General features: G+C 52.2%; 1 protein-coding gene across 3 annotated transcripts in view; it reads left to right on the top strand.

Annotated features, from left to right (window-relative positions):
- mical3a (microtubule associated monooxygenase, calponin and LIM domain containing 3a) overlaps positions 1-18,096 on the top strand; it is a 637,446-nt gene that overhangs the window by 177,620 nt on the left and 441,730 nt on the right. For all 3 annotated transcript variants that reach the window (XM_070900720.1, XM_070900722.1, XM_070900721.1), the window contains exons 4-5: positions 1,633-1,746; positions 17,331-17,432. In XM_070900720.1, the coding sequence (XP_070756821.1) occupies positions 1,633-1,746; positions 17,331-17,432 (216 nt within the window). The remainder of the gene's footprint in view (positions 1-1,632; positions 1,747-17,330; positions 17,433-18,096) is intronic.

The raw sequence follows: 18,096 nt of genomic DNA on the forward strand, positions 1-18,096 counted from the left end.
CTCCCTGCTGCAGCTGCACCGGTAGGCCTCACCAACGAACTCCCACCTCCACGAACTCCCCGGACTCCTCGCTCACGGGCCTTTATAGGACTCTGGCTCCTCGATCTCCCACCTCACCAACAACCTCCCGTCTCCACGAACGCCTGGATTTACCCCCTCCCATTCCAAGTGCCTCTCCAGCCACCGTGAGATACCCCTGACCCTGGCACTGGGTAGGCATCACGCCCATCGGGATTCTCGTTCTTGGCTGCAGAGGACGCTTTCTATCCCGTAATTTTAGAATCCCCTATCAGTACCACATTTCCATTCTGCTCTCCTCCCCCACACCCCCCACACCCCCAGAGAGCCTCCTGAGCCACAGTGCCTTGGTCTGCACTGTGGATGTCTTCCCTGCAGTTTTTCTCCTTGTCCTCATGAGTAGCGAGTACATTGTACACTTGTTGGACAGGACCAGTGTCTGTGGGACCTCCTTCTCAACCTCTCCTAAATTCCCGCTACTCGGCTCCCTAACAGTCACACCCTCCCTGTCCTGAACTTGTGCTTTCCTCTGGGGTCTGACTGTATTCTGGATAAAACTGTCCAGAAATTCCTCCCCCTCCCCTATATGTCAGAGTGTCTCCAACTCGCACTCCAGCTCAATGACTCTGAGCTGGAGAGATTTGAGATGGAGACATCTCCTGTAGACGTGTTTGCTCGGGACAGTCTTACTGTCCACAAACTCCCACATACTGCAGTCCCGACACACAACCCGTCATGCCGTATCTTAGGGGGCATGTACTCAGGATAAGGGGTCTGCCATTTAAGACTGAGATGAGGAGGAATTTCTTTACTCAGAGGATGGTGGGTCTTTGGAATTCTCTGCCCCAGAGGGCTGTGAATTTTGAATCGTTGAGTATATTCAAGGTCGAGATCGATAGATTTTTGGACTCGAGGGAATATGGAGATCGGGCGGGAAAGTGGAGTTGAGGTTGAAGATCAGCCATGATCTTACTGAATGGCGGAGCAAGCTCGAGGGGCCGTGGGACCTGCTCCTGCTGTTAATTCTTATGTTTATGTTATATTCTTATGTTCAGTTGACCCCAGACCCTATCTTGCCCTCATTGTGCGGGATTGTTTCTTGAATAAGTTGAGAGTTTTGACTTCCATTCTATCCAGGAGCCCACCCAATGTGTTGATCACTCCCTGTGTGAGTAAAACATCTGGATTTCAGCCCTAAATTGACCTTTTACTGCTTTGACCCGGTGACTCCTTGCCTTACTCTTGCGGTTGAATTCTAACTTACTTTCCACATTAACCTTTCCATACAGTTTGCAATCTCATATCCTTCTCTAAGATCACCTCCTTACGAGACTGCACAGCTCAAGTGTCTTGACTCATGACCGAGATCCCAGACACGAAACAGCTGCCTTGTGGCTGCAGTGGTTGAATGTCTGGGGATTGATGATGTAGTTCAGGGGAGGAGAGAGGATCACTGGTAAAAGAGACCTTGTAATTAGCTCAAGCACTGAGTGTTGGGAGCAGTGTGGTTTATTGTAGGCCATGTGACGGGAGTGGGAGTAGGGAGGGGCAGTTGAATGTATTGAGTGTCACCCGTTGTGTTCTCATGTTTAAACTTTGCTCCTGCTCTTACAGGTATCCGCCAGCTCCAGCTCGTCCTGCTGAAGATTGCCTTGATCCTGGGTATAGAGATTCATCTAAACGTGGAGTTCCGCGGGCTCCTCCCACCCAGAGGCCAGAAAAACCCACGTAAGTGAATTCTACAGGGATACTGCATTGATGTGAGGCCCTGCGCGGGTGGGTGGTGCTGCGCGGGTGGGTGTGAGGCACTGCGCGGGTGGGTGGTGCTGCGCGGGTGGGTGTGAGGCCCTGTGCGGGTGGGTGGTGCTGCACAGGTGGGTGTGAGGCCCTGCGGGGGTGGGTGTGAGGCCCTGCGCGGGTGGGTGGTGCTGCGCGGGTGGGTGTGAGGCCCTGTGCGGGTGGGTGGTGCTGCACAGGTGGGTGTGAGGCCCTGCGGGGGTGGGGGTGAGGCACTGCGCGGGTGGGTGGTGCTGCACAGGTGGGTGTGAGGCCCTGCGGGGGTGGGTGTGAGGCACTGCGCGGGTGGGTGGTGCTGCGCGGGTGGGTGTGAGGCCCTGTGCGGGTGGGTGGTGCTGCACAGGTGGGTGTGAGGCCCTGCGGGGGTGGGTGTGAGGCACTACGCGGGTGGGTGGTGCTGCACAGGTGGGTGTGAGGCCCTGCGGGGGTGGGTGTGAGGCACTGCGCGGGTGGGTGGTGCTGCGCGGGTGGGTGTGAGGCCCTGTGCGGGTGGGTGGTGCTGCACAGGTGGGTGTGAGGCCCTGCGCGGGTGGGTGTGAGGCCCTGCGCGGGTGGGTGTGAGGCCCTGCGCGGGTGGGTGTGAGGCCCTGCGCGGGTGGGTGGTGCTGCGGGGGTGGATGTGAGGCCCTGCGGGGGTGGGTGTGAGGTGCTGCGCGGGTGGGTGGTGCTGCGAGGGTGGGTGTGAGGCCCTGCGCGGGTGGGTGGTGCTGCGGGGGTGGGTGTGAGGCCCTGCGGGGGTGGGTGTGAGGTGCTGCGCGGGTGGGTGTGAGGCCCTGCGGGGGTGAGTGGTGCTGCGGGGGTGGGTGTGAGGCCCTGCGGGGTGGGTGTGAAGCTCTGCGGGGGTGGGGGTGAGGCACTGCGGGGATGGGTGGTGCTGCGCGGGTGGGTGTGAGGCCCTGCGGGGTGGGTGTGAGGCTCTGCGGGGGTGGGTGTGAGGCTCTGCGTGGGTGGGTGGTGCTGCGCGGGTGGGTGTGAGGCCCTGCGGGGGTGGGTGGGTGCTGCTGCGCGGGTGGGTGTGAGGCCCTGCGGGGGTGAGTGGTGCTGCGGGGGTGGGTGTGAGGCCCTGCGCGGGTGGGTGTGAGGCCCTGCGCGGGTGGGTGTGAGGCCCTGCGGGGTGGGTGTGAAGCTCTGCGGGGGTGGGTGTGAGGCACTGCGGGGATGGGTGGTGCTGCGCGGGTGGGTGTGAGGCCCTGCGGGGGTGGGTGTGAGGCCCTGCGGGGGTGGGTGTGAGGCCCTGTGGGGGTGGGTGTGAGGCCCTGCGGGGGTGGGTGTGAGGCCCTGCGGGGGTGGGTGTGAGGCCCTGCGGGGGTGAGTGGTGCTGCGGGGGTGGGTGTGAGGCCCTGCGGGGTGGGTGTGAGGCCCTGTGGGGGTGAGTGGTGCTGCGGGGGTGAGTGTGAGGCCCTGTGGGGGTGAGTGGTGCTGCGGGGGTGGGTGTGAGGCCCTGCGGGGGTGGGTGTGAGGTGCTGCGCGGGTGGGTGAGTGGTGCTGCGGGGTGGGTGTGAGGCCCTGCGGGGGTGGGTGTGAGGCCCTGCGGGGTGGGTGTGAGGCCCTGCGGGGTGGGTGTGAGGCCCTGTGGGGGTGAGTGGTGCTGCGGGGGTGGGTGTGAGGCCCTGCGGGGTGGGTGGTGCTGCGCGGGTGAGTGTGAGGCCCTGTGGGGGTGAGTGGTGCTGCGCGGGTGGGTGTGAGGCCCTGCGGGGGTGGGTGTGAGGCCCTGCGTGGGTGGGTGGTGCTGCGGGGGTGAGTGTGAGGCCCTGTGGGGGTGAGTGGTGCTGCGCGGGTGAGTGTGAGGCCCTGTGGGGGTGAGTGGTGCTGCGGGGGTGGGTGTGAGGCCCTGCGGGTGTGGGTGTGAGGTGCTGCGCGGGTGGGTGAGTGGTGCTGCGGGGGTGGGTGTGAGGCCCTGCGGGGTGGGTGTGAGGCCCTGCGGGGGTGAGTGGTGCTGCGCGGGTGAGTGTGAGGCCCTGCGGGGGTGGGTGGTGCTGCGCGGGTGAGTGTGAGGCCCTGCGTGGGTGGGTGGTGCTGCGCGGGTGAGTGTGAGGCCCTGTGGGGGTGAGTGGTGCTGCGCGGGTGGGTGTGAGGCCCTGCGGGGGTGGGTGTGAGGCCCTGCGTGGGTGGGTGGTGCTGCGGGGGTGAGTGTGAGGCCCTGTGGGGGTGAGTGGCGCTGCGCGGGTGGGTGTGAGGCCCTGCGGGGGTGGGTGTGAGGCCCTGCGGGGGTGGATGGTGCTGCGCGGGTTAGTGTGAGTCCCTGTGCGGGTGAGTGGTGCTGCGCGGGTGGTTGTGAGGCTCTGCGGGGGTGTGTGTGAGGCCCTGCGTGGGTGGGTGGTGCTGCGCGGGTGAGTGTGAGGCCCTGCGGGGGTGAGTGGTGCTGCGGGGGTTGGTGTGAGACCCTGCGGGGTGGGTGTGAGGCCCTGCGTGGGTGGGTGGTGCTGCGCGGGTGGGTGTAGAATCTTACAGAATAGTAGGAGGCCATCTGGCCCATCATGCCTGTGCCGGTTCTTTGAAAGTGCTGTTCCATTAGTCTCACACTCCCTGCTCTGCAAAGGTTTCCATTTCAAGTATGTATCCAAAATTCCCAATTGAAAGTTGTTTTTGAATCTGCTTCCACCACCCTTTCAGGCAGCGCGTTCCCGATCATAAAATAAATTCTCCTCATCTCGCCTCTGGTTCTTTTTCCAGGTACCTTGAACATATGCCCTCTCATTATCAAGCCTTCACCACCGCAAACAGTTTCTCCTTATCTCCTTCACCATTCTTGATTTTGAACACCGCTATTAAATCTCCTCTTATTATTCTCTGCTCTAAGGAGAACAACCCCAGCTTCTCCAGTCTCTCCATGTCACTGAAGTTGTGATTGTGGGGGGTGTAGTGGTGCGGAAATGGGGCTGAGCACAAGGGTCCTGATCACGGTAGGTTTGCTTGGAGGACTGGGGGAAAATGCAAAATCCATCACTTCACACTTTTCTGTGTGTTTGCCCATTTCACCAGCTTGTCTTTTACCTCCTGAGTTTGAGGATGTAATGAGCAGGGTGGATAAGGGGAAGCAGTGGATGTGGTATATTTGGATTTTCAGAAGGCATTCGATAAGGTGCCATACAAGAGGTTAGTAAACAAAACAAGGGCTCAGTGCTGGGACCCCAGCTATTTACAGTATACATTGTAAATCATTAATTTAGATGAAGGAATTGAGTGTAATATCTCCAAGTTTACTGATGTACCATGACACCCAGGTCTCGTTGCACCTCCCCTTTTCCTAATTTGCCGCCATTCAGATAATATTCTGCCTTCATGGTTTTGCCACCAAAGTGAGTAACCTCACATTTATCCACATTATACTGCATCTACAATGCGTTTGCCCACTCACCTAACCTGTCCAAATCACCCTGCAGCCTCTTAGCGTCCTCCTCACAGCTCACACCTGGGTGGCGGTGTGAGCTGTGAGGAGGACGCTAAGCTGGGTGGCGGTGTGAGCTGTGATGGGAAAGCTAAGAGGCTGCAGGGTGACTTGGACAGATTAGGTGAATGGGCAAACGCATGGCAGATGCAGTATAATGTGGATAATTGTGAGGTTATTCACTTTGGTGGAAAAAACATAAGGCAGAGTATTATCTGAATGGCGGCAGATTAGGAAAAGGGGAGATGCAACGAGACCTGGGGGTCATGGTACATCAGTCATTGAAAGTTGGCATGCAGGTACAGCAGGTGGTGAAGAAGGCAAATAGTATGTTGGCCTTCATAGCTAGGGGATTTGAGTATAGGAGCAGGGAGGTCTTACTGCAGTTGTACAGGGCCTTGGTGAGGCCTCACCTGGAATATTGTGTTCAGTTTTGGTCTTCTAACCTGAGGAAGGACGTTCTTGCTATTGAGGGAGAGCAGCGAAGGTTCACCAGACTGATTCCCGGGATGGCAGGACTGACATGAGGAGAGACTGGATCGACTGTGCCTGTATTCATTGGATATTCGAAGGATGAGAGGGGCTCTCTTAGAAACATACAAAATTCTTACAGGGCTTGACAGGGTAGATGCAGGGAGGGTGTTTCCCCCGGGCTGGGGAGTCGGGAACCAGGGGTCACAGTCTCAGGATAAGGAGTCGGCCATTTAGGACTGAGATGGGGAGAAATTTCTTCACTCAGAGGGTGGTGAATCTCTGGAATTCTCTACCCCAGAGGGCTGTGGAGGCTCAGTCATTGAGTATATTCAAGGAAGATATTGATAGATTTTTGGAAATTAAGGAAATCAAAAGATATGGGAATAGTGCAGGAAAGTGGAGTTGAGGCAGAAGATCAGCCATGATCCTATTGTCACACTACAACAGTGACTACACTTCATTGGCTGTAAAGCGCTTTGAAATGTCCGATGGCCATGAAGGCGCTATATAAATGCAAGTCTTTCTTTCTATTGAATGACGGAGCAGGCTGAAATGGCCAAATGGCCTACTCCTGCTCCTATTTCTTTGTTCTTATGTCATTTGCAAACTTTGAAATGATGCCCTGTGTACCCAAATCGAGGTCATTAATATATAATCAAAAAGAGCAGAAGTCCCAACACTGACCCCAGGGGACACTATCGCACACTTCCCTCCAGTCTGAAAAACAACCGTTCACCACTACTGTCTACTTTCTGTCTGATCACCAATTTATTATCCAAACAGGAACATCATAACAGGATTCGGCCATTGAGCCCCTCGAGCCTGTTCCGCCATTCACTGAGATCATGGCTGATCTGCGACCGACCTCCATATACCCATCTGTGCCCCAATCATGTCCCTTAACAAAAAGCTATCAATCTCAGATTTAAAATGATCAATTGATCGAGTATCAATTGTCGTTTGCGGGAGAGTTCCACACCTCTACAACCCTGTGTATGTAGAAGTGTTTCCTAATTTCACTCCTGAAAGGTCTGGCTCTAATGTTTAGACTCTGCCCCCTAGCCCTAGACTCCCCGATCACTGGGAACAGTTTCTCTCTATCTACACTCTCTGTTCCCCTTAGTTTCCTGAAAACGTCAATCAAATCACCACGTAACCTTCTAAATTCCAGGGAATACAAGCCAAGTTTGTGTAATCTACTCTCATAACTTAACCCTTGAAGTCCGGGTACCATTCTGGTAAACCTACGCTGCACTCTCTCCAAGGCGAATATATCCTTCCTCAGATGTGGTGCCCAGAACTGCTCACAGTGCTCCAGGTGTGGGCTAAACAGGGCTTTGTACAGCTACAGCATAACTTCTACCCCCTTGTGTTCTAGTCCTCCAGATATAAAGGCCAGTATTCCATTAGACGTTTTGATAATTTTCTGCGCCTATTCATGACATTTTAATGATCGATGTGCCTGGATTGCCCCCCCAAGTCTCTTTGGACATCCACTGTTTTTAGCTTTTCACCATTTAGAAAGTGCCTTGTTCTATCCATTTTAGATTCAAAGTGGATAACCTCACATATTGAAATCTATTTGCCACAGTTTTCATAGAATCATAGAAATTTACAGCACAGAAGGAGGCCATTTCGGCCCATCGTGTCCGTGCTGGCCGACCAAGAGCTACCCAGCCTAATCCCACTTTACAACTTTTGATCCATAGCCCTGTAGGTTACGGCACTTCAGGTGCACATCCAAGTACTTTTTAAATGTGGTGAGGGTTTCTGCCTCTACCACCCTTTCAGGCAGGGAGTTCCAGACCCCCATCACCCTCTGGGTGAAGAAATTTCCCCTCAAATCCCCTCTAAACCTTCTACCAATTACTTTAAATTTATGCCCACTGGTTGTTGACTCTTCTGCTAAGGGAAATAGGTCCTTTCTATCCACTATATCTAGGCCCCTCATAATTTTATACACCTCAATCAGGTCTCCCCTCAGCCTCCTCTGTTCCAAGGAAAACAAACCCAGCATCTCCAGTCTTTCCTTGTAGTCAAGATTCTCCACTCCCGGCAACATCCTCATTAATCTCCTCTGTACCCTCTCCAGTGCAATCACGTCCTTTGCAGTGACCAGAACTGCACGCAGTACTTCAGCTGTGGCCTAACCAGTGTTCTAAACAGTTCAAGCATAACCCACCTGCTCTTGTATTCGATGCCTCGGCTAATAATGGCAAGTATTCCGTATGCCTTCTTAACCATCTTATCTACCTGGCCTGCTACCTTCAGGGATCTGTGGACAAGCACTCCAAGGTCCTTTTGTTTCTCTACACTTCTCAGTGTCCTACCATTTAATGTGTATTCCCTTTCCTCGTTAGTCCTCCACAAATGCATCACCTCACACTTCTTCGGAGTAAATTCCATTTGCCACTGTTCTGCCCACCTGACCAGTTGATTGATATCTTCCTGCAGTCCGCAGCTTTCTTCTTCATTATCAACCACACCAATGGAGTCCGTTATTAAGGAAGCAGTAGCAGGATATTTGGAAAAGCATTAATCAATCAAGCAGAGTCAGCATGGTTTTATGAAAGGGAAATTATGTTTGACAAATTTGCTGGAGTTCTTTGAGGATGTAATGAGCAGAGTGGATAGGGGGAACCAGTGGATGTGGTGTATTTGGATTTCCAGAAGGCATTCGATGCCACTTAACAGGTTACTGCACAAGATAAGAGCTCACGGGGTTGGGGGTAATATATTAGCATGGATAGAGGATTGGCTAACTAACAGAAAATGGAATCGGGATAAATGGGTCATTTTCTGTTTGGCAAACCGTGACTAGTGGGGTGCCGCAGGGATCGGTGCTGGGTCCCCAACTATTTACAATTTATATTAATGTCTTGGATGAAGGGACCGAGTATAATGTAGCCAAGTTTTCTGATGATACAAAGATGGGTGGGAAAGCAAATTGTGAGGAGGACACAAAAAATCTGCAAAGGGATATAGACAGGCTAAGTGAGTGGGCAAAAATTTGGCAGATGGAGAATAATGTGAGAAAATGTGAGGTTATCCACTTTGGTAGGAATAATAAAAAAGTACATTTTAATTTAAATGGAGAAAAATTGGAAATTGCTGCAGTTTAGAGAGACCTGGGGGTACTTGTGTATGAAACACAAAAAGTTAGTATGCAGTTACAGCAAGTGATCATCATCATAGGCAGTCCCTCGAAATCAAGGAAGACTTGCTTCTACTCTAAAAATGAGTTCTTAGGTGGATGTCGCACTTTATCAGGGAGGCTTTGAGGGTATCATTGTAGCGTTTCCTCTGCCCACCTTTGGCTCGTTTGCCGTGGACGAGTTCCGAGTAGAGCGCTTGCTTTGGGAGTCTTGTGTCTGGCATGCGGACAATGTGGCCTGCCCAGCGGAGCTGATCATGCGTGGTCAGTGCTTCAATGCTGGGGATGTTGGCCTGGACGCGGACGCTAATGTTTGTGCGTCTGTCCTCCCAGAGGATTTGTAGGATCTTGCAGAGACATCGTTGATGATATTTCTCCAGCGATTTGAGGTGTCTACTGTACATGGTCCATGTCTCTGAGCCATACAGGAAGGCGGGTATTTGCTATGGCCCTGTAGGCCATGAGCTTGGTGACAGTTTTGAGGGCCTGATCTTCAAACACTCGTTTCCTCAGGCAGCCGAAGGCTGCGCTGGCGCACTGAAGGCAGTGTTGAATCTCGTCGTCATTGCCATCTCTTGTTGATAGGAGGCTCCCGAGATAAGAGAAGTGGTCCACGATGTCCAGGGCCGCGCTGTGGATCTTGATGACTGGGGGGAATAGTGCTGTCCGGCGAGGACAGGCTGGTGGAGGACCTTTGTCTTACTGATGTTTAACATAAGGCCCATGCTTCAGTAAATATGTCGACTATGTCCTGGAGTTCAGCCTCTATGGGCCCAAGTTTCCACATGATTTGCGCCTGATTTTTAGGAGCAAATGGTAGAGAATGGACTATCTTGGAAATCGCAATTCTCCACATTTTTTTTTCTGCAGTTCTAGTCAGGTAGAACAGTTCTACTTTGGAACAGAATTATTTCTTCAAAAGGGGGCGTGTCCGGCCACTGACGCCTGATTTGAAAGTTTCCACAGTGAAAACGTACTCCAAACTAAAGTAGAATGGAGCAAGTGAAAAAACCTGTTCGACACATTAAAAAATCAGGCGCAGGTTACAAATTAGGCGTCCAGAATGAGGTGGGGGGGGGGGGGGGGGAAGGGAAGTCATTAAATTCTATAATAAATCCTTATTTATACTTATACAAATATTATACAAATAAATCCAACCTGAATAAACATTTATAAGCAAAGAAAAGATTAAATAAACCATCTTCCTACCTGTGTGAAAGTGCTTGAGGCAGGCCTTTCGGGACCGAAGGCTGAACGGGCTGGGCCCGTGACTTCGGGCAGGGCCCGTCCCCAGCACCAGATTTACAGGTAGGTGGCGTTGCGTTGGGTTGGGTCGGGTCGGGGAGGTTCGGTTCGGTTCGTGTCGGGGTGGGGGGTGGGGGAGAGGGAGAGAGAGAGAGAGGCGGGGGGAGGGAGCGAGACAGAGAGAGGGGGGGAGGGAGAGAGAGAGAGGGGGGGAGGGAGAGAGAGAGAGAGGGGGAGAGGGGGGGAGGTCAGGTCGGATCCAGTCCGGGAGCGGGAGTTGGGTCGGGTTGGGGGGCGGGAGCGCGGGTCGGGTTGGGTCCAGTCGGGGGGGCGGGGAGCGGGAACAGGAGTGCGGGTTGGGTCGGGTCCAGTCGGGGGGGGGGGGGGCGCGGGTGTCTGGTCTGGTCCGGAGGCAGGGGGGGCGGGGAGCGGGTGTCGGGTCTGGTCGGGAGGCAGGGGGGAGCGGGTGTAGGGTCTGGTCGGGGGGGGGGAGCAGGAGCTGGCCGTGGGAGGACCCTTATTCACGCAGCCCCAGTGAGGCCATTCGGCCAGGGCTAGGGGCTGCGTGCTTTAGGCCCTTCCCACACAGTTCGGCGCCTGGAGCTACTGCACTTGCGTGCCCACTGTAGCGCGCATGTGCAGAGGTCCCGGCACTGTTTTCAGCGCAGGGACCTGGCTCCGCCCCCCTACAGCTCGTGCTGGCTGCGCCGAGGGCCAGAGGACCTACAAGTAAGTGGAGAATACCGAGGATTTTGTTAGGCGCACTTTGTGGCGCGAAAAACGGGCGCCCAGCTCGAAGGGGCGCCCGTTTTTTTTCTTGTGGAAACTTGGGCCCTATATGTGCGCAGACGCAGGCGTCGTCTGTGTACTGTAGGTCGACGACAGAGGTTGGGATGGTCTTGGACCTGGCCTGGAGACGGCGAAGGTTAAACAGCTTCCCACTGGTTCCACTCCAGCGGGGAGCTTGTTGACTGTGAGGTGGAGCATGACAGCGAGGAAAATTGAGAAGAGGGTTGGGGCGATGACGCATCCCTGCTTGACCGCGGTCCGGACGTGGATTGGGTCTGTGATGGATCCATTGGTAAGGATCACGGCCTGCATGTCGTCGTGGAGCAGGCGGAGGATGGTGACGTACTTTTGGGGGCATCCAAAACGGAGGAGGATGCTCCATAGACCCTCGCGGTTGACAATGTCAAAGGCTTTTGTAAGATCGAAGAAGGCCATGTATAAGGGCTGTTGCGCTGCAAAAATCAACAAGTAATCAGGAAGGCAAATGGAATGTTTATCTTTATTGCAAGGGGATAGAGTATAAAAGCAGGGAAGTCCTGCTACAACTGTACAGGGTATTGGTGAGGCCACACCTGGAGTACTGCATACAGTTTTGGTCTCGGCAATTAAGGAAGGATATACTTGCATTGGAGACTGTTCAGAGAAGGTTCACTAGGTTGATTCCAGAGATGAGGGGTTGACTTATGAAGATAGGTTGAGTAGGTTGGGCCTATATACATTGGAGTTCAAAAGAATAAGAGGTAATCTTATCGAAACATATAAGATAATGAGAGGGCTCGACAATGTGGATGCAGAGAGGATATTTCCACTCATTGGGGAAACTTAAACTAGGGGACATAATCTCAGAATAAGGGACCGCCCATTTAAAACTGAGATGAGGGGGAATTTCTTCTCTCAGAGGGTTGTAATCTATGGAATTCTCTACCCCAGAGAGCTGTGGAGGCTGGGTCATTGAATATATTTAAGGCGGAGATAGACAGATTTTTGAGCAATAAGAGAATAAAGAGTTATGGGGAGCGGGCAGGGAAGTGGAGCTGAGTCCATGATCAGATCAGCCATGATCTTATTAAATGGCGGAGCAGGCTCGAGGGTCAGGTGGCCTACTCCTGCTCTTATTTCTTATGTTCTTATGCATCGATTTTCGTATCATCTGCAAACTTTTTAATCATAGCCCATATATTCAAGTCTAGATCATTGATGTATAATACTAAAAGCAAGGGACCCAGCACTGAGCCCTGTGGAACCCCACTGGAAACATCCTTCCAGTCACAAAAACACCCACCAACCATTACCCTTTGCTTTCTGCCTCTGAGCCAATTTTGGATCCAACTTGCCACTTTGCCCTGGATCCCATGGGCTTTTACTTTCGTGACCAGTCTGCCATGTGGGACCTTATCAAAAACTTTGCTAAAATCCATATACACTACATTATACCCATTCATCGACCCTCCTGGTCATCTCCTCGAAAAATTCAATCAAGTTAGTCAGACACAACCTTCCCTTAACAGATCCATGCTGACTGTCCTTGATGAATCCGTGTCTTTCTAAATGAAGATTTATCCTGTCCTTCAGGATTTTTTCCAATAATTTTCCCACTTCTGAGGTTAGGCCGACTGGCCTGTAATTACTCAGTCTATCCCTTTCTCCCTTCTTAAACAAAGGTACCATATTAGCAGTCCTCCAGTCCTCCGGCACCACACCTGAAGCCAGAGAGGATTGAAAAATGATGGTCAAAGCCTCTGCTATTTTCTCTTTTGCTTCGCTTAACTGCCTGGGATACATTTCATCTGGGCCTGGGGATTTATCCATTTTAAAAACTACTAAACCCCTCAATACCTCCTCTTTGACCATACACTTAATCTATCATTATCTCTTGTAATTTTATACTTTCATCTATACTGCCTACAATCTTTGTGTCGTTGGCAAATTTGGATATGTGGCTTTCTATTCCATTATCGAATTCATTAATATGTGAATAGTTGAGGCCCAACACAGATCCCTACGGACACCTCTAGTCACATTCTATCAATAAAAGTATATGCCCATTATCCTCCTCTCTTACCAGGCTTGCCAGCAAAGTTGAAGGCCATGGAATAAAAGGGACAGTGGCAGCATGTATATGGAATTAGCTCAGTGACAGGAAACAGAGAGTAGTGGTGAACGGTTGATTTTCGGACTGGAGGAAGGTATACAGTGGTCTTCCCCAGGGGTCGGTACTAGGACCACTGCTTTTCTTGATAAATATTAATGACTTAGACTTGGGTGTACATGGTACAATTTCAAAATTTGCACAAAACTAGAAGTATAGTGAACAGTGAGGAGGATAGTGATAGACTTCAAGAAGACATAGACAGGCTGGTGGAATAGGTGGACACGTGAGTGATACATTTTGGTAGGAAGAATGAGGAGAGGCAATATAAACTGAAGGATACAATCCTAAAGGGGCTGCATGAACAGAGCGACCTGGGGGTATATGTGCACAAATTGTTGAAGGTGGCAGGGCAGGTTGGGAAAGCACTTTAAAAAGCATACAGGATCCTGGGCTTCATAAATAGAGGCATAGAGAACAAAAGGAAGGAAATTATGATGAACATTTATAAAACACTGGTTCGGCCTCAATTGGAGTATTTTGTCCAATTCTGGTCACCACACTTTAGGAAGGAAGTGTAGGTCTTAGAGAGGGTGCAGAAAAGATTTACGTGAATGGTTCCAGGGATAGACTGGAGAAGCTGGGGTTGTTCTCCTTAGAGCAGAGAAAATTGAGAAGAGATTTGATAGAGGAGTTCAAAATCATGAGGGTTCTGGACAGAGTAGAGAGAAACTGTTCCCATTAACGGAAGGGTTGAGAACCAGAGGACACAGATTTAAGGCGATTGGCAGAAGGACCAAAGGCGACACGAGGAAAAACTCTTTTACGCAGCGAGTGGTTAGGATATGGAATGCACCGCCTGAAAGGGTGGTGGAGGCAGACTCAATTGTGGTTTTTAAAAGGGAATTGGATAAGTACCCAAAAGAATGGTTTTGGGGGTCTATGGGGAAAGGGTGAGAGAGTGGGACCAGCTGAATTGCTTTTGCAGGGAGCCAGCACAGGCTTGATGGGCCGAATGGCCTCCTTCTGTGCTGTAACCATTCTCTGATTCTGTCTTCTGCCGCTCAGCCAATTTCCTAACCAGGTCAATAATTCGCCTTCATTTCCATGGGCTTCAACCTTAGTTAACAGTCTCTTTTGTGGGACTTTATCAAATGCCTTCTGCAAATCCATATAAATGACATTCCCCTGTCCACTACTTTAGTCATCAAGATCCTGGACACTGTGAACCACTTCCCATATCTCGGGAGCCTCCTATCAACAAGAGCAGGCATCGACGACGAGATCCAACACTGCCTCCAGTGCACCAGTGCAGCCTTCGGCCGCCTGAGGAAAAGAGTGTTTGAAGACACAGACCTCCAAAACTGCCACCAAGCTCATGGTCTACAGGGCTGTAGTAATACCCGCCCTCCTCTATGGTTCAGAGACATGGACCATGTACAGTAGACACCTCAAGTCGCTGGAGAAATATCACCAATGGTGTCTGCGCAAGATCCTACAAATCCCCTGGGAGGACAGGCGCACCAACATCAGCGTCCTTGTCCAGGCTAACATCCCCAGCATTGAAGCACTGACCACACTTGAACAGCTCTGCTGGGCAAGCCACATAATTCACATGCCAGACATGAGACTCTCAAAGCAATTGCTCTATGCGGAGCTCCTTCACGGCAAACGAGCCAAAGGTGGGCAGCGGAAATGTTACAAGGACACCCTCAAAGCCTCCTTGTTAAAGTGCGACATCCCCACTGACATCTGGGAGTCCCTGGCCAAAGACCACCCTAAGTGGAGGAAGTGCATCCGGGAGGACGCTGAGCACCTCGAGTCTCAACGCCGAGAGCATGCAGAAAACAAGCACAAGCAGCGGAAGGGGCATGCGGCAAATCTGTCCCACCCTCCCCTTCCCTCAACAACTGTCTGTCCCACCTGTGACAGGGACTGTGGTTCTCGTATTGGACTGTTCAGCCACCAAAGAACTCATTTCACGAGTGGAAGCAAGTCTTCCTCGATTCCGAGGGACTGCCTATGATGATGATAATGACGACTTTAATCACCTCTTCAAAAAATTCAATCAGGTTTGTCAGGCATGACCTACCTTTCACAAATCCATGCCAGCTCTCTCTGATGAGCTGAAAATGTTCAAGGTGTTCAGTCACCCGATCCTTAATTATAGACTTTAGTAATTTTCCAACAACAGATGTTAGGCTGACTGGTCTATAATTCACTGGTTTCCCTCTCTCACCATTCTTAAATAGCAGAATGATATGTGCAATTTTCCAATCTGAAGAATCGGTTCCTGAATTGAGAGACCTTTGGAAGATTATAGTTGGGGCATCTGCAATGTGCTCAGCTACTCACTTTAAACCCCTGGGATGGAAGTCATCTGGCCCTGGGGACTTGTCACTCTTTAGTGTCATTATTTTCTTCATTACTGTTATTTTACACGTTAATTTTATTGAGTCACTGTCCCTGATTGAGTATTCGTTTCTTTGGGATTTCTGGCATCTTTCTCTACTGTAAATACTGACGCAAAGTAATTATGCAACATGTCCGCCATTTCCTGATTATCACTGACACTATCACCGATGTCAGTTTGCAAGGGGCCAACATTGCTTCTGACCACACACTTTTTCCTAATGGAATTGTGTTGATTCTGATACTCTGTGCAAGTTTCTTTTCATACTCTCTTTTTGTAGCTCTTGCTATCTGTTTTGTGACTCTTTGTATCTTTCCCAATTGCCAGGATCTGTGCTAGTTTGTATTTTTGTATGCTTTTTCTTTGTTTTATGCTGTCCCTTACCTCTAGTCATCCATAACGGTTTTTTTCAACAAGTAGAGCGCTAGTCCCTCAGGTATAAACTGGTTCTGTATCACATTCAATTCTTGTTTGAAAACCTCCCACTGACCTTCTGTCGTTTTACCCAGTCTCTGTCTCATCCCGTTGAAGTTGGCCTTACCTCAATGTTCACACACCGTTAGACTGTTAACCAAATCTGGCTCATTACTAAATCTAATATGGTTCGGGGACATATTAGCCACTGTCCCTTTCATTCAATGGGCTTCACTTTTGCTAACATGTCCATTTTGTAGAACTTGATCAAACGCTTGTTGAAAGATCTTGCACACATCATTAACTGCACTGCCCTCCGTTACTTCATCAACGAGCTCCGTCATGTTTGTCAGACCTTTAGCAAATCCCTGCTGGCTTTCATTTATTAACCTATAGTCTTCCAAGTGACAATTAATTTAGTCTCGGACTATTGTTCCTGAGTTTCCTCATTACTGACTCTAGGCTGACTGGCCTGTTACAGGGTTTATCACCTACTGATTTGAGCAGTAGACGTTGCTTATTGATGACCCGTTGCATCACTCTCTGCAGTAGAGTTTGGTGGTTTTCACTGCACAATATCATGTTCTGACTTGACCTCCCCATACGCAAAGCCTGTTTCATTGATTGAGCCTTTAATATGTAATTTGATACCAAAATACTTCAAACATCTCAAATGAGAAGCATTGTTAATCACAAGCTCTCTGTGGTTCTCAGCACCACACCCCCCCCACCCCCACACACCACCCACCCCCACACACCCCCCACCACACACCCCACCCCCCCTCCACCCCACCACACACCCCACCCCCCCTCCACCCCACCCCCGCCACACACCCCCCCACCCCCCACACCCCCCCCACCCACACACACACACCCCCCCCACACACCCCCCACCCCACCCCACACACCCCCCACCCCCGCCACACACCCCCCCACCCCCCACACCCCCCCCACCCACACACACACACCCCCCCCCCACACACCCCCCACCCCACCCCACACACCCCCCACCCCCGCCACACATCCCCCCACCCCACCCCCACCCCACACACCCCCCCCCACACCCCCCACACCCACCCACACACACCCCACCCCCCCCCCCACACACCCCCCACCCCCACTCCACCCCCACCCCCCTCACACACCCCCCACCCACCCACACACCCCCCCCCCCCCACACAGCCCCCCCCGCTCCCCACGTTATTACTGTAACCGGGATCCACACAGCTCTTACAATTCACCACTGCGGCACTGTGATAATGGGCGAGAGGCCATTGAGACGCTAACTCCTGGCAAACTTTATCCAATAATAATACAGCTTTTAGAGACCTGGAGACTGAATGTAGACCAGGTTGGGAGGATCTGGGATAACCAAGCAAGTGTGCTGTTGCTTTAATATGTGACCCTGAGTCAGAACCTTCCCCAGGCAACTAGTGATAACATTCCTGAGAGCTGGCGTCATCACTGATGGCCCACACACCAATCGGCCTGCGAGAAGCAGGGCCAAGCATGCCCTTTACTAATGGACGAACCTTGACTCTCATTGCAGATTCCGGCTGGAGAGCAGAAATCAATCCTCCAAACAGCAAAGTGGCAGATTTTGAATTCGACGTTGTGATTGGTGCTGACGGTCGAAGGAATACACTGGAAGGTAAGTGGGGTGAGACGGAGAGGGTAGGAGTGATGGGGGGGAGAGCGCAGTGTCAGGGAGCGAGAGCAGTGTCTGAGGGAGAGAGAGCAGTGTCTGAGGGAGAGAGAGCAGTGTCTGAGGGAGAGAGAGCAGTGTCTGAGGGAGAGAGAGCAGTGTCTGAGGGGGAGAGAGCAGTGTCTGAGGGGGAGGGCTCAGTGTCTGAGGGGGAGGGCTCAGTGTCTGAGGGAGAGGGCTCAGTGTCTGAGGGAGAGGGCTCAGTGCCTGAGGGGGAGGGCTCAGTCTGAGGGAGAGAGCTCAGTGTCTGAGGGAGAGGGCTCAGTGTCTGAGGGAGAGAGCTCAGTGTCTGAGGGAGAGGGCTCAGTGTCTGAGGGAGAGGGCTCAGTGTCTGAGGGGGAGGGCTCAGTGTCTGAGGGGGAGGGCTCAGTGTCTGAGGGAGAGGGCTCAGTGCCTGAGGGGGAGGGCTCAGTGTCTGAGGGGGAGGGCTCAGTGTCTGAGGGAGAGGGCTCAGTGTCTGAGGGAGAGAGCTCAGTGTCTGAGGGAGAGGGCTCAGTGTCTGAGGGAGAGGGCTCAGTGCCTGAGGGAGAGGGCTCAGTGCCTGAGGGAGAGGGCTCAGTGCCTGAGGGAGAGGGCTCAGTGCCTGAGGGAGAGGGCTCAGTGCCTGAGG

Source organism: Pristiophorus japonicus, chromosome 15, assembly GCF_044704955.1.
Source record: "Pristiophorus japonicus isolate sPriJap1 chromosome 15, sPriJap1.hap1, whole genome shotgun sequence".
Lineage (NCBI taxonomy): Eukaryota > Metazoa > Chordata > Chondrichthyes > Pristiophoridae > Pristiophorus > Pristiophorus japonicus.